Raw genomic sequence first — 16,605 nt, 5'->3', positions numbered from 1 at the left:
CGTCAGAAAACTGTGACGTTTTATTTTCCTTATTACAGATTCATTTATCAGCAAGCGCTTTAGAATCTGTAGAACTGTTTTTCACAAAACTCCTCAAGATTTCGTATTATACAGCTTTCTTTACTCGTTGTTTTTTAGTTATTTTTCTCAAAGGAGTTTGGTAAAGATAGGCATCTTTTGTCTATCATAGTCGTAAAAAGTTCAAGTATTGTTAAAAACCAGTATGTCATGAATATGAAGTTCAGGCATTAAACATTACATCTCTGGGTAATGCATGTGAAAAATATTTTAGCAAGTCATAATAATAATAATAAAAAACCGCAAAGCATAGTTGTTACTATTCTGCCAGTTTAGATGTTCTTTCGAAATTGCAACAGTAATTTTTAGTATGAGATGCTTTATCAACCACATTCCACAAATGCTTACTGATAGGCTTATTAACTCTAGTCTTCACGAAAACAAGTAGTATAATGGTTCATTCGGGGTGGTACCTAACGTAATGGTCCCAGGTCGTTTACTTTCCCAGTTTTCCCCTGTAATATAATTGCCGAGGGATGTCATCCGTCATAGCTTAGATAGGCCATGAATGCCAGTTGTACCCAGAAATATAATTTCCAACTTCATTTAATGTGCGACACTTTCAAAGGTCAAAAAATAAATCTACAATACCTAATTAACTAAAGTAGTCTCCGGCCGCACCCACACACTTTTGTCATTGGTCAGTCAAATACTGGATTCCATGACTAAAGAATTCTGGTGTCTGCTATGCGCATAAGTCTTCAACTACACATTTACTTACCATTCGGTCATTAGATAATTCTTCCATGCTAAAAAGTGATCGAGATCAGGAATAGGCAGTGGTCGGTGAGAGAGGTCAGAAGAAAACAGTGGGTGGGAAACAGTTTTATATTGCAGTTCATTGAGAGGCAACACTATCCTTTGAATGTTGTGTGGCATGGAAAGAGGACACCATGTCTGTTGTTCATACCGGCTGCTTGCGGACAAGTTTATGGTATATTTCATTGAGTTCAGCACTGTAATGATCTGCAGTGATGGCGTCGCTTCGACGGAGAGCGAAATGACGGATTACCTCCACGATAGACTACGTTACCACCACGTTACCATACCAGTAACAACAGACATGGATAGAGGAGTGGTATTGAATACCATCCTGGATGTTGATCATGATCCAAAAACTGTCCTGACCGCTTGCGGTTGCCGTAGCAGATCCATCTGTAATCAGAAGTGACAATCCGATATAGGAAACCTTCCGGTTACTCCGTGCACAGAGAACTACACCTCCAGACGGCCATCCTTGTTTTCCAGTGTTATCTCATGGGCACACATGGATAGAGGAGTGGTATTGAATACCATCCTGGATGTTGATCATGATCCAAAATCTGTCCTGACCGCTTGCGGTTGCCGTAGCAGATCCATCTGTAATCAGAAGTGACAATCCGATATAGGAAACCTTCCGGTTACTCCGTGCACAGAGAACTACACCTCCAGACGGCCATCCTTGTTTTCCAGTGTTATCTCATGGGCACACATGAATCTCAACTTTTTCATCTGAGCGATTTCGTTAAGTTCCCAAACGGCAATGACATTGTGTATACCTAACTCGTCCTGAACTGCGTGAACACTTACCTGGGGAGTTCTCTTCCACGATGTTCCAGAGGAGTTTATCAAAACATGTTGTTTTTCGATGGCGTGCGGCTTATTTTCTAATGTTGTGTCAGCGGCACGAAATTTCACTGTATGGTGCGTTCATTCAGCATACCTGGCCCATATGTACTATTGATGGTTTTCTTAGGTTGATATGGAGAGTGACTTAGTCTAAAGCCTTAGAAGAAAATCATTAATAGTTCTGTCTTTTCTTCCGTGGTGCACATTCACGCGACCAGTACAACAATATGCCCTCACTGACTGGGACTGCCAGTTTCCTATACATGTACAGAGTTTGTAAAGTTGTACAGGTGACTTTGGCCTATTCATTCATTGCATTACAGAGAATGAGTTGGGATCAGACGTAAAATAGGGCATTTAAATCACACTAATCCAATATTAATAATTATTTAATTAGAGCACTGAACCCAATTTACACATAATGGCACAATCACTGAAAAATGATATGTTTTATCAGCCTAATGAAAACATTTCTGCACATGTTGGTTTAAATTGTTACAAAAGAAGTTGTACTATAATCAACAATGGATGTTTAGTTTTAGATTGAATTTTAGAATTTGAGTTAGCAGCGAGGCTATGTGAGACATGGATCTCTACAGCTTAACCTGAGTTCAGAACCATATGATCTCCCATCGGAAATATATATACTTTTAGAATCAAAATCAAAAACTTATGTGTGAAAATAGTGCATGGCGTCTCAAAGTAAAGTCTAGAACAAATAACTTACCAAATGATTAAATATGTTTTTCATAGTTTGTGAGCAGCAAAGTTTACTTTGTTATAATAGCAAGAAGCTGAGCTACTTTAACTGAGCAAGGGAATTAGACTCTAAATTTCATCTCAAGTAGACGAAAAAACAATTTTGTACATAGATTACACAGCGTTGGGTTAGGGTATAACTGAACTTCGATTTTTAAGTAATGTTTTGTCTTATGTTAACTCATGAAACTTGTATTTAAATAAACTATAAGTATCTAAGTATTTTGAAATCGTGATTTCCATTTTTGCAAAAGAAACGAACATTATGTAAACTTAAAAATACATAGACAAATTGCTATTGAAGCATCTATTTTAGCAGTCTCTTATAATAGTCCCTTGTGCAAATAATAAGATTGTTGGTCAGATAACTGAATATTTCACTAGTACTATGACTTAATTATATATCAGAAGAAAGCAAGCGAGAGAAAATTTCTATCATTTTGATTTCTTCTCTTCCAGGACGCTTTCACTTAGACCTGGAAAATCAGCGGTAAAATCTGCCGCTACCACAGCAGTTACATCATTCCATATTGGCCCTGAAATCTGTTCAAATAATGAGACAGAACAGAGTAAACATAATACTAGTGTTTGTACGGGTTCTTCTGGTGTCATTCCAAATGAGATTTTGCTCGAAAACGCTGCTCAGAAACAGATCCTTTTGGCACCGAAACCTTTACCGTCGTTTTTGATAGTTTCAGTTGGGCCTCCTGGCAACAATCCAGTGGTTATCCCACAAACAATACCATTGCAATCACAGAGTTCAACCATAGGATCAACAGATAAACAACAACATAGTATAGTTTCGAATAGTCAAAATTGCCTTCAGCCAAAATTTTCGAATCTGCCAAAAGTTCCAATTCCTAAATTAAGCCAAAAGTCAAGGCCAAAAATTCGTAATATTGCACCAAAGAATAGTAAAGAGGAGCAAGATTCTCAGAGTCGGAATTATTTTTGCGATATTTGTAGCATTCAGTTTCTTTCAAGGGGTAGATGGGTTTATCATAAATTGAAATTCCACGGACAGCGTTTCCTCTGTCCTATTTGTTCGAGACCATTTCTCAAACACTGCGATCTTAAGCAGCACCAAAAAACGCATGAAAGTGAAAATCCTTTTGTTTGCTCTATATGTGGACATGCATATAAAACACAGAATGGATTGAAGACTCATGAACAAGTTCATTCTCTTGGACTGAAGTTTGAGTGTGATATGTGTGATAAGAAATTTGCTTGGGAAGGACAGTTAAATCAACATCGTAAGAAACATACTAACGTTATATCATTTCATTGCGATATATGTGGAGAACGTTTCTCTGAAAAATCCTCACTTACTAACCACATATATCGCCACCTTGGATTAAAATTTACTTGTAAATTATGTGGTAAAAGCTTCTCGTTCAGGTCTCGCCTGCTAAATCATAGCCGCATTCATAGACCGAGTAAAAATTATAAATGTGAAATTTGCGAGAGAAGTTTTGACACGCGCAGTCATCTTAAACGTCATGCAAAGATTCACGAAGGAGGAAACAATTTCGTATGTGAGATTTGTGGTAAAGGAGTAACGACACAAGTTTCTCTAAGATCACATTTACGTACCCACACAGGTGAAAAGCCATTTCCTTGTGAACTTTGTGGGAAACCCTTCCGGACGAAGTCATTACTCAGGGTACATCGAAGAACACATACAGGTGAGAAACCACACGTTTGTGATATTTGCAAGAAGAGTTTTACTCAGAGAAGTACTTTAGTTATTCACAAAAGACTGCATACAGGAGATAGACCTTATGTGTGCGATATTTGTAAGAAAGGATTTCCAACAAAAACTATCATGGTCTATCACAGAAGAACTCACGTGAAAGAGGACCCTGGGAAGAACAAGTGAATCTATGGTTTAATTAAGAATGTTAACGTAGTTGTGTGTAATGATCTTAAATCACAAAATAGAGTGAAAATTATAGACGTGGATTAGTCAGTTTGTATTTTAACTCAAGAAATGAACAAAATCTGTATAGGTAGAGTGATTTTAATGCTGAATCTGAAGGGTAACTTTAATTTACAGTGAACGTGATAAATCTAAGGAAAATTAATACCTGGCATGGCGTATATTTTCGAGAAAACTTTTGACTTTGGAATGATAAGTGTGTGACTTCGAAATGAAAGAATTTCTTTTACTAAAAATCAATTTACTTTACATTTTCTTTTTTTAGCTCGATATATTTTGTTCAACGTTCGTATGCTTCCCGAGAAACAAATCTTTCACTTAACCAGGTCTTCAGGTTTTTGAAGAAGAATAGATCGGAGTGGCCAAATCTAGAGAGTGTGGTAGATGAGGGCCCTATTAAGGCACAATGGGGCAACTTTGTTTTCCTTAATATGTGGTACTTTTGAAATGATGAAATACGTGTTTTTCACTTTTGATATCTGTTGAGCCATTTCAGATTTCTAGGGGTGGCCAAATACTTTAATGCAAACTGTATTAACATTTTGACCTGCCGCCATTTTGTACAGGTTTATCACAGAGCGTCGAAACTTATTCCATCGTCTTTCTTTTGAAAATATCTTTCAAATGATATACTACTTGACCCCCTTACTATTTGAAAATTTTGAGTTGGACCCCGTCTGGGACCCTCCGAGGGACAACTTTGTTTCCCTCAATACGTGGTACTTTTGAAATGATGAAATACGTGTTTTCTTGTTTTGACATATATTTCACCGTTTCCGAGTTTTAGGGGTGACAAAGGACTTTATACTGTGATTTCGTATCCCTTGAACCATCCAACCGATCTCGATCAAATTTACCACATAGATTAAGTTCGGGCCTGGGATGGTTTTTATCATCTCACTTTGACGGTGCAACTTAGAGAAGAGGGAGATACATAAAATGATCGAAAATGACCGATATTAATGTCGAATCCATAGTTTTCAGGGTCGCTTAGATGAACATTGACATTCCCGTTGCCGTTTAAATCCAAATTACCTGATATTTTTTCTTATTTTAACCCAGTGATGCGGGTAATAGACGCTAGTGGTTTTATAAAATGAAAACTAAATAAAACAGTATAATAATTTACAAGAATTTTTCGGGTTTGGGCAATCATCCGTGCTGCATAGTTCATAATTTTTTGTAACAAGACAACAGAAACCTGGACAGTATTAGATATTTGTGTATCTTGAGAGTAGCAACAATGATCTTGCTATATCATTATTTCATTTAGTGATATTGTACAAAACTGAAAAAAGACAGTAGATTGATAGAAGTATAACGATTGATTTTGTTCATTTCCGACTTCTTCAAGACAGTAAGAGTATTGCAAATTAATGTGTTAATCAGTGTTTCTCAATTTTTCTGATGTCGCGAAACCCGTGTCCAGGGTGTCTGTTGGTCACGAAAGTCACGAAATCAGAAAACAGTCATGAAAGTGAAGAAATTTAGCTTTTGGGTCACTTTTTTCCCTACACGAGTAGAAGTGCAGAGCGGAAAATTTTGTTCTATAAAACGTCAGTAGACGCTACCAAATCGCAACCAAAGTATGCTTCTATTGCATGTATGAAAATTCGGCTTAAATCGCATCCGAATTCGTACTTGAGAATGTTACGAAATTTTATGGTTTGGTAAAGAAAAGGTCACGAAAAAGTCACGAAATTTCATTTTGAAATTTTAATAGACACCCTGTTGTAGCAACTGTTAATTCTCCGTAGCCTCCCATAAAAATAAAATAAAATAAACACATATTAAAATTATATTTTACACATCTTTAGAATGAAATGATAACATACATTTGTACAACACTAAATGTATCATTTACGACAGTACAATATTGTTATAAATGAAAATATTCTAAAAATACAATCATACCAGTTAGTTCTAATATTGTGATTTCAACCTTCATCTAGTGTAATGGACGATGCATATTTCAGCCAAGGTTAGTAATTTTGTTATTACTTCTTTTATATGTTATTCTTCTTAATTGGTTGAAACCTTGGTAATGTACATTGCAAATATCCCAAATGTGTGCTACAAAATACAATAAAGTTAAGTGAAAATACAATGTCCTGCCACCCCATTTCAATTTTACGACCCCCTCCCCCACCGCCCGTGGGTCTGTGGACTACAGATTGGGAAACACTGGTGTAAATAATATGTAGGAATGTTTATCTACAGTTTGAATGTTGTTCCAAAGATTTTAAAAAAGGAAGTAAGTATAACTACTTTAGTGTAGAAAGCAGCTTTTATAGTCTGACAAGTATGATGCTCAACACTTTTCACCTTTCCTTTTTAGTGGTTACTCAGAATGCACCATTATGCATTGTATATTCGTTTATTTGTGAGAATTGTTACATACTGATGTACTCCAGACTGTAATATTGCATATTCAGATTTAGTTGTATGAAGAAACAGACAAATTAAACGCTTATTAATTGCTGGTATTTGAAAGATCTCTGCAGAACTTCAATCCCCTAAGATATTGTTCACTCATATGGCAAAAGGTTTTAATTAAAAGTATTGCCTTATTTTATTTATACTTGCAGTGCGCTGGTTATAATTTTAATTTCTGGTACTTCCTGTATGAAAAGCAGTGCTACTTATGACTTGTATAGTCGATTGTTACCAACTATACGATTTGATTTGACCAGTCTTTGAAGTTAGCTTGAAAAAATGATGGCACGGTTTCCAGACATGATGCATATATCAAAGGTGGCTGATGCGTCGACTGTCAATTCGTGAGGATAACCTGCAGCGGTCTGTATCATGCTGTCTATCTTCGTCAGTGTATTTGTCTCATGATTCTCGCGGGATAGTGAATAGATAACACTGCTCTGCATGTATTCTGATGTTTTCAAACAAATAATATTTTCTGAACTGTATTTTTACACTGATTTTAAATATATAATCAGTTTTTTTTTCCTATCACGTCAGGTTTTTGAGAATTCGACATATTTAAAAATCACAGTTTAGTGGAAAAAATACTTATGTCCATGGTAAAAGCTACTAGAAAACATTAATATATTCTAGTAATTGCTAGAAAATTGACATTAATTTTGCTACGGGCAAGTCCTACGATGTCTTGACTTTCACCTGGGACTACTTTCTCTTGGTATACGCAAAAAACATGAAATCACTTCATTTTTTGTTGAACATGGATCAATGGTTTACTGCCGCGACATACCAGGACTTATAGAATGGTTTGGTGTGACTTGCAATGCTTCTAATTGGAGACTTTTTATCGATTCATTGAAATTAAGTTTGAAAGGCATCTTACTTAACAATGGCAATATACGTACAGTGTACTCCTATTGCATATTCTATTCATACGAAAGAGACGTATGAAAATGCTAAGTGTTTGCTAGATTATGTGAACTACAAAGAACATTAATGGCTTCTGTGTGGCGATTTTAAAGTTATAGGTCTTCTGCTGGGACTTCAGTCAACCTACACCAAATATTCCTGTTATCTCTGCGAATGGAATAATCGTGCAAAAGGTGCACGTTGGGTTAGGAAAGAATGAATGGGCATCCCGAAAATCTCTGTCACCTGGCGCAAAGAATATTGAACATGAATCACTCATGGAGCATTCAAAAATTTTACTACCTCCCCTGCATATAAAGTTAGGTATCATGACACAGTTAGTTCGTGCTCTAAATAAGGACTTTAGTGTTCTTAGTACATATGCAAGGTATTTAGTACTATAAGCATCGAAAAACTCACAGTTGGTATATTTACTGGTCCACAGATAAGAAAACTTATCAGCGACCCAAGTTTTGAGAATACCATGACCCATGTGAAGAAAAAAGCATGCCAAAGCTTCAGGAATGTTGTGAAGAACTTCCTGAGTAATACAAGAAGCCCTGTTTACGAACGTATTGTAGAAATCTTGTTTGTAATATGGGTGTCAAACTACACTTTTTACCTGCATTTCGAAAATTTCCCCAACAATCTTGGTGTCTGTAGTGAAGAACATGGTAAACGCTTTCACCAGGACTTAAAGGATATTGAAAAATGTATCAAGGTGGTTAGACCATTATTATGATGGTCGACTATTGTTGGCTGCTAAAAAGGAAGAATACAGGTGTTGTAACTCCTGGAAAATTGACAAAACGATGGGAATTGTTATATAAGTAGTAGGCTTTTGTATGATTAATTGTACATATTTGAGTAAATTATAGTATTTGTTTGCATTTGTGTGTATTTAGTTACTTTTGTCATTTTGATACCACTGTATGTACATGAAATATATATATATTATGCATAGGGGTGTTCGGAATTCGATTTCGTATTACGGAATTCGGAATTCATCTAATTCCGGAATTCCGGAACGTTTCGAAATTCCGAAATGTTCCGAAATTCCGGAACGTTTCGAAATTCCGAAATGTTCCGAAATTCCGGAACGTTTCGAAATTCCGAAATGTTCAGAAATTCCGTAACATTCCAGAAGTTTGGAATTGTGGAATGCTCAAAAGTATAAATTTCGGAACTGTTTTCAAGACTGAAATTTTGAAGCTCACTGTTGATTCTGGAATCGTAATATTAATATTAGTTCGAAGTTTGAATATAAAAGTTCGAAACAGTTCTGAGGCAATGGTTCTCAAACATTGTTACAAGGCTTTAATCCCACAAATTTACTCGCAAATACTTTCTCGTTTTCACTTTGGTATCTATAGAATATAGTAGCAACATGTCTTAAACAGTTATGCATTCTGGTATTTACAATTATTGGAATAAAGTACAGCATTTTATCTTTATCTTTTACATTTTTTTTCAACCATTGCCATTTTGTATTTTGAAGTACCAACAAGGAAACAATTTACATGTTTGGCATTTTAATTCCAAAATATTTGTTTTACTATTAAGCAAACAATACAAGAGCACACGAAACATTTGTAATCATGTCATTTGGAATTATATTAATGAACTTTTAATCTAAAGTACAAGGAGTACACATGAGTAATATTTGGTCTAGGAATTAATTCGTGCGGGTGGACAAGAGATGGCGCAACGAACGGACCGTCCCACAGTTCCGTGTATCCACACATGTGTTGCAAACCCCTGTCATCGCGTATCGTTCGTAGTATTGGGCAGTGGATTAAAGCGTCAACAACACCAGTTTGTAGTTAAGTGAACATGGCGCAATTTGTGCCTGATAAAGTGTTTTTGCGGGGTGTCCTGCTGCATTACTTTAACATGCAGAAAAGTGCGACTGAAAATCATCGTATTTTGGTGGAAGTGTATGGTGACCATGCTCTAGCTGAGCGAACGTGTCAGAAGTGGTTTGCACGGTTTAGAAGTGGTGATTTCGGCTTGGCAGACCAAGAGCGAGCTGGACAGCCAAAAAAATTTCAAGACGAAGAATTGACAGCATTGCTCGAGCAGGATTCGTGTCAAACGCAGGAACAACTTGCAGCAGCATTAGGCGTTGATCAAACAACAGTCTCCAAACGCTTGAAAGCCATGGGAATGATTCAAAAGATGTCACATTGGGTTCCACATGAATTGAAAGACAGAGACGTTGAAAGACGAAAAACCATTTGCGAATTGCTGCTTCAACGACAGAGCAGAAAGGGGTTTCTGCATCGAATTATTACGGGTGATGAGAAGTGGATCCATTACGAGAACCCTAAACGAAAAAAGGCCTGGGTGAAACCAGGTGAACCAGGTCCATCACAACCAAAACGAGATATTCACTGTGCAAAGGTTATGCTGTGTATATGGTGGTATATGAAAGGTGTGGTGTACTATGAGCTGCTGCAACCGGGTGAAACTATGAATGGAGAACGTTATCGACGACAATTAATGCGTTTGAAGCAAGCTCTGGCCAGAACACGACCAGAATGGGAGAACAGACATGATAAACTTATTATTCAACATGATAATGCTCGCCCACATGTCGCAAAACAGGTCAAAACCTATTTAGAAAATGTCGGATGGGAAGTTTTACCCCACCCGCCGTATTCACCAGACGTTGCTCCTTCGGACTACTACTTGTTCGATTGCATGAACAACGATTTGATTGGACAGCGGTTTACTTCTTCAGAAGATATCGAAACATGGGTCTCTGACTGGATCGCTTCCAAGGATGAGGACTTCTTTCGCCACGGAATCCGTACATTGCCTGACAGATGGGCGAAAGTGGTGGCTAGCGATGGACAATATTTTTCTTAAGGTATTTATGTATTTTGTGTTTGTACTACAGCTTCAATGTGTGCGTACCAACCGCACGAATTAATTCCTAGACTAAATACATAATTGTGAAAATTTTGACAACTGAAACCCTGAAATGGTATAACTGATGCCACCTGAGACGTCATCAAATAATGCAACAAAAATGTAAATGTAAATTACTATTGAAAGAAAAAGCAAAATTTCTCTGCTACAAAATAATACTGTTAGAGAACAATGATGTGGATAAAATATTATAAGAGCATGTATTAAATATCTTACCTTACCTTACCACTTGGCGCTACAGCCCTGGGTGGGCTTTGGCCTCTTCCACTATTTGCCTCCACTCTTCCCGATCTTTGCATTTTTCTTTCCATCCTCGAACCTTCAATTTTTCCAAATCACTTTCCACCCCGTCCAGCCATCTGGTTTTTGGCCTTCCTTTTCTTTTGCTGGAGTAGAGTCTTTCTTTCATGATTTTGTATGGCATCCTGTCGCTGTCCATTCTTATTACATGCCCCAGCCACCTTAGTCGATTCGATTTTATAAACCTGACTATATCCTGATTCTCTATTATGTCGTTGATCTCTTCGTTAGTTCTGATTCGCCAGGTTTCTTGTTCTTTGATTGGTCCGTAAATTTGCCTTACTATTCTCCTTTCGAAAGTTCTGAGTTTTTTCTCGATTTCTTTTGTCAGTGGCCATGTTTCGGAGCCGTATGTTACTACTGGTCTTATTAAAGTTTTGTATATTCTCATTTTTGTTCCCCTACTTGTGTTTTTACTTTTTAGTAACTTCATATTTGCGCAATATGCTTTGTTGCCTAGTTGTATTCTTTCCTTTACAGTATCTTTTATGGAGTTTTTATCTGTGATTGTTAGGCCTAAATATTTAAACTTGTCTACTTTTTCAAATTCTTTACCTTCTATTATGATTGATTTTTGATTTCTTTCTGTTGCGTACGCTGTATGTATTAAATATCAATTTTCATATAAATGCCCAGATGATTTTTTTTAAAAATTAGGGGAAAGTAGACTTTAGACGATATTAGACAAGGCAATTATGTATGCAAAATTAGGAGACATGCATTCAAATTATTTCCTGTAATAAAAATTAGAATTCAACTTTCCATGGTAGATTGCATATGTTCTATCTCCGAACAAGGTGAAATACGTGCAATTTACTATGGAAAGTTGAATTCTAATATTTATTACACGAAATAATTTGAACGCATGACTCTTAGCATGCAAGATTGCATAGAAAATTGCATCGCATAAAATGGGCTTTAGGGACTTTTAGCTTAACAAACTTCTTTTATCTCATTGATCTTTTTTTATCTGATTTATTTGAGAATCAGGAGAAAGAAAGTTTTCGTCAACTTTTCTACTCAAGGAAAGTAAGACATCAATTTTTGTAAAGATCAATTTACGCGAAGTACGAATAGTTTTTGATACAAATTAATTATTTCGTAAGAGCGAAATATGAATATTAGGCTAATACTTTTAATGTGAATATTAACATTTACGAAATGATTTCTTTCATTTTTAACTTTTACCATCGCTACTCACAATTTCGGGTATACTAATTGAACATTTACCTTTCTTGTTGTTAGTTAGTCATTGGTGCAGACCCTTTCATCTGAATGCATAACTACCCTTCATATTGCAGCTTTGTATGAAAATGTACATATTCTGTTGGCTTGTATCAATGTAATTGTTTAAAGAAAGTAACATGCTTTTACATCAGAATTTCACAACATTGATAATGTATTGGTGATTAATACAATTTCTCAACAAACCAATTTTAAATGTTTTTCACTCACACAATTCATTTATCACCTTGCATAAAATTTTGATTAGTAGAGTTAGAACTAATCTTCATACGTAGGTTCCAATGCTTAGTATTTAACTGATAGACACCTTTATTTAGTTAGTTATTCAAATAAGTGTCGCAGGACAAGAAAAGAGTAGCGCGTACATGTGAATAATTATAAGATATGTGAAGTTTGCACCTCTATTCGATTTACTCTCGTTGTACATTTTGACAAGTTATTGCAAATAATGCTTGATAAAGCTTTCATTTAAAAAAAAAAAACAGCAGTAGCATCATGATTATTGAACCTGAAATATGAAATACTGATTCTAGTTTCCAAAAAGTTCATGCAACATCAATAATGCATATTTTTACATAACACGGGCAGCAGCATAATAATTGTACATTTATATATCTGAAGATAAAAGAATATTAAACACTATTTTGTAACAAATTATGTAAGATACTAAACGGTACCACAATAATATCTGCCTACCAGCTATAACATCATAGTATTAAACTGTCATTACAAATTACTAGAATTTTGTGGTGTTATGAAAAAACTTTATTGAATTTTGACTGGTTGAGTTTAAACTTGAATGACTAAATTTGAATTTAGTTTTATTTTTAGTCAACTAAGGCTAAAAATAAAAATAAAACTGTCGCGCGAGAGGCGTAGGTGTAAAGATGTAGAAAGGCAGAGTCCTGGCCGTACAGCTTTATATGTAACTTTTGAATAGTTCGTTATAGTTAGTTCTGATGAGACGATCCATGACCTCAGTGCTTTCTTTTCCCATATTATTTCTACTTTATTCATTAATAAAAGTTAAGGAGATTTTTCTCTTATTTTGATTTTTCGCCATGCCATTTTGATTTTTCTTTTTCCGTAATTAAAATATATTTTTACTATCTATATTTGCAAGTAACAAGCTCACAAGCCAAACTTTGATTTTGGCGCGATAAATTCGGTGCTTTGGGTACGTCATGTAAATTCGCTTTTATTCCTTGTAGGGTATTATTTCAGATTGTTTAATACAAAAGCGTCTTATTTCCAAAAGGACACTGCTTCATAGCGTATGCTATGCTATGGCATACTGAAATGCCACGAAAACTATACTCTAGTGTTCACGTCATGTTACATATGCACGTCAAGCTTTAGTCAACGAAATGATCTATTTGTTCACAAAACGGAAACACTTGACTTAGCAAAATAATATTCTGTGCACTATTGCAGATTATCACAAATTAAAATGCCAAGCCATCAACCAACTATCAAGAAAAAAAATCTAGCAACAAAGCACGGACGTCGGTGGGTTGGGAATCATGTTCCTCTTTAGATTATTGACAAATAATTTCTACTTCCCTCCCAGTAAGCAGGGGTGTGGGGCCAGCGGAAATACTGGTCAAAATTTTTTCAAATATTTCAGACTATCCTATCCCTTTAATTACTGAAAATCGTATTTTCTTTTAAATAATTCTCTGCCCCTCCTTCAGGTACTTATACTTAACAATGGCCATACATCAAAAGATATGCAGTTCAATTTCTTGTTAGGGTTGCCTCGTATAAATGGAAAAGGTACAGTCGGTATTCATTTAAAAAAGAATACACAAAGTGGTTTATAAAAAAGGTGTTTCTTGGAAGATAAACCAAACTAAAGGGAAGAACTAGCTCGAATTTCTATGTTCCGATTTCTGCAACAAACAAAATCACGGAATTTACACTGAATCACTTATGATTGAGACTTTATGGATAACCAGACAAAGTTCCAAATCTTATGCGCAATCGTTCACAGTGAACGGATCTAGAGAACGAAACAAACCAGTTGCCGTGGACCAAAACTCCTTCCTTCAGCACAGCGGAATCAATATCCAGTTTCAAAGCTAAGCTTTGCGCACACCTCTCAGTTCGGGGTAACAGCAAAAATTATTTTTTCAATAATTAATTCCGGAATGTTTCGAAATTCCGGAATGTTCCGAAATTCCGGAACGTTCCGAAATTCCGGAACGTTTCGAAATTCCGGAACGTTTCGAAATTCCGGAATGTCTTGAAACTGTTCCGATTCCGGAATTGGAATTTCCGTTCCGAAAAATTCCGGAATTAGGAACAGCCCTAATTATGTATTCTATATTATAATGTAATTTGTACACAATGATATAAATATACCTCCCCATTTCCAGAAAAACGTGACGTGATGGGGGAAAACTGATGTTAAGAAAACGCCACTTGAACCAAAATCATCGGAACTTTTTTTCAAAATGCAGAGCAGTGTAATTAAACCACCGGTGACCTCTAAAATGAAAAGTAGCTACCAATGCCAAAAAGGTTAGGCCATCCCTGGTATATATAATTTCTTGATAAATAGTAATACAGAATTCCGTTGCATTTAAGCAAGGGTAGATTAACCATTAAGCAAAATAAACACGTGCTGAGGACAGCAAGTGAATGGGGCACCAGAAAATTTTCCATAGTCGAATTTACCATGGGCCATATGGTGCAATACTGCAAATGGCACAACTAAACTAGGATCCGCAAAAGGAGTCCCCCAATTTAAATGAAGAAAAAAATACATACAGTTATATGCAATAACTAGCAAATGCTCTCATATTTTACTGTGGGCAATATTTTGGATTCTTTCTTGTGAACCTTTCATATAGAATTCAATAAAACTCGATTTTTTGCCAAAAAATTTGAGCAACTTGTATGGACATCTTAAGGAAGCATCTCCACTCTATTCCTTCCTTTATAGGTCGAACATCTAAAACCACTGAAACATGTGTTATCTCATCTAGGACAAGTATCAAAAAACGCTGGAACACATTTTTCAATTATTTCAAATACCTAAAATATACAAATACCAGACTTCATGTCTTACTCGAAGGGATTTCGAGATATGGCTGCCTTATTATAGTTGTAATCCCATCTCATTTTCTTTTCTTGTAGGTCAAATATAAAAAACACTGAATTATTGCTGACTATTTTAAATGAGAGGTCGTAATACCTAATTTGATGTCTCTAAACTTTAAGAGATTTCTGAGACATGGAGTCTTATTATAGTAATTATAATTACTTCCCGTTTTTCCTTTTCACCCCCTTTCCGTTATATACCTAATTTCATGTCTCCAACCTTAACAGATTCGCAGATATAAATATCTTATTTTAATAATTGTAATCTTTGTTTCCACCAATTTTGTTCCTTTCTAGATCAGATATCAAGAAACGCTGAAACATGCGTCGTATTATTTTAAATGAGAACTCCATATGCCAAATTCCATGTCTTCAACCTTCAGTAATTCGGAGATATAGACATTTTAATATAATTATTACCACCGATATTTCCCCTTTCTCCGTCAAATTTCTAAAAATCTTTCCTTTGTGATACATTACATCACAAAATCACATGCCCTGTCCTAATATTAAGTTTCTAGATTAAGAGGTTTGGCCTGAATATTGATCAGTCAGTCACTCAGAACTTCTTGAATATACCTCCTTGGTCAAAGTAAATATAATAATAGCAGTAATGATAGAGATAATGATTGAGGATCTGAATAAGGACTTCGCAGTTAAAAAAAAAATAAGCATTATTTTTCATCTTACAGTGAGTTTTGTTTAATTTTGAAAAGAAAAATGTTATTTTGTGTTTATTATTGTTTGTATTTTAAATAACATTTATAGGGAGCACCAAAATGTTTTAAGTTCTTTATCCATCTCTGCATTTAACAATGTTCATTACTTCATGATATTTTAACCTTACAAATATAGAATGGAATATACACATTAAACCACAATATTATTCCTTAATTGTACTGATAAAATCGCGGCAAGAGTTCTATTATATTTCCATAGTCGAGGGATGCTGTTTTCTGGTATACCATCCCCATCCTGAAGCTGTGGTGAGGGTTTAATTTTTAATGTTTTGACGTATTTCGTAATATTAATCCTCATCATTCGCGCTGAGGAGGAAAAAGAGTGCTTGAGATCACAAATAGTTCACCCAACAAGCACGACTTATTGTCCCCGAGGTAAAGAAAGGTGAAAATCACTTACTATTTTATTTTATCTGTGTCACACAAGCTTCAGAAAAATACTCTTGTTTCCTTTCCCTGACCGTGAAAAACAATGGCTTTAGGCCTTTCCATATAGATCCATACATTTGTAATTTCGTCATTGTACAGATGGAGGATGTGTGCATCATACAG

General features: G+C 35.6%; 1 protein-coding gene across 12 annotated transcripts in view; it reads left to right on the top strand.

Annotated features, from left to right (window-relative positions):
* LOC145663063 (uncharacterized) overlaps positions 1 to 16,605 on the top strand; it is a 287,238-nt gene that overhangs the window by 160,495 nt on the left and 110,138 nt on the right. Inside the window, exon 4 of one of the 12 annotated variants that reach the window (XM_081729234.1) lies at positions 2,905 to 6,870. The exons of the other annotated variants lie outside the window; for them this stretch is intronic. Coding sequence (XP_081585360.1) covers positions 2,905 to 4,324 — 1,420 coding nt within the window. The 3' untranslated portion in view covers positions 4,325 to 6,870. Of the gene's footprint in view, positions 1 to 2,904; positions 6,871 to 16,605 lie in introns of those variants that run through there. 12 annotated transcript variants of the gene reach the window in all.

Source organism: Thermobia domestica, chromosome 10 (genome assembly GCF_964235325.1).
Source record: "Thermobia domestica chromosome 10, izTheDome1.hap1.1, whole genome shotgun sequence".
In the NCBI taxonomy this organism is placed as follows: domain Eukaryota; kingdom Metazoa; phylum Arthropoda; class Insecta; order Zygentoma; family Lepismatidae; genus Thermobia; species Thermobia domestica.
Note: the sequence above shows the minus strand (reverse complement) of the source record. Positions and strands in the feature narration are given on the sequence as shown.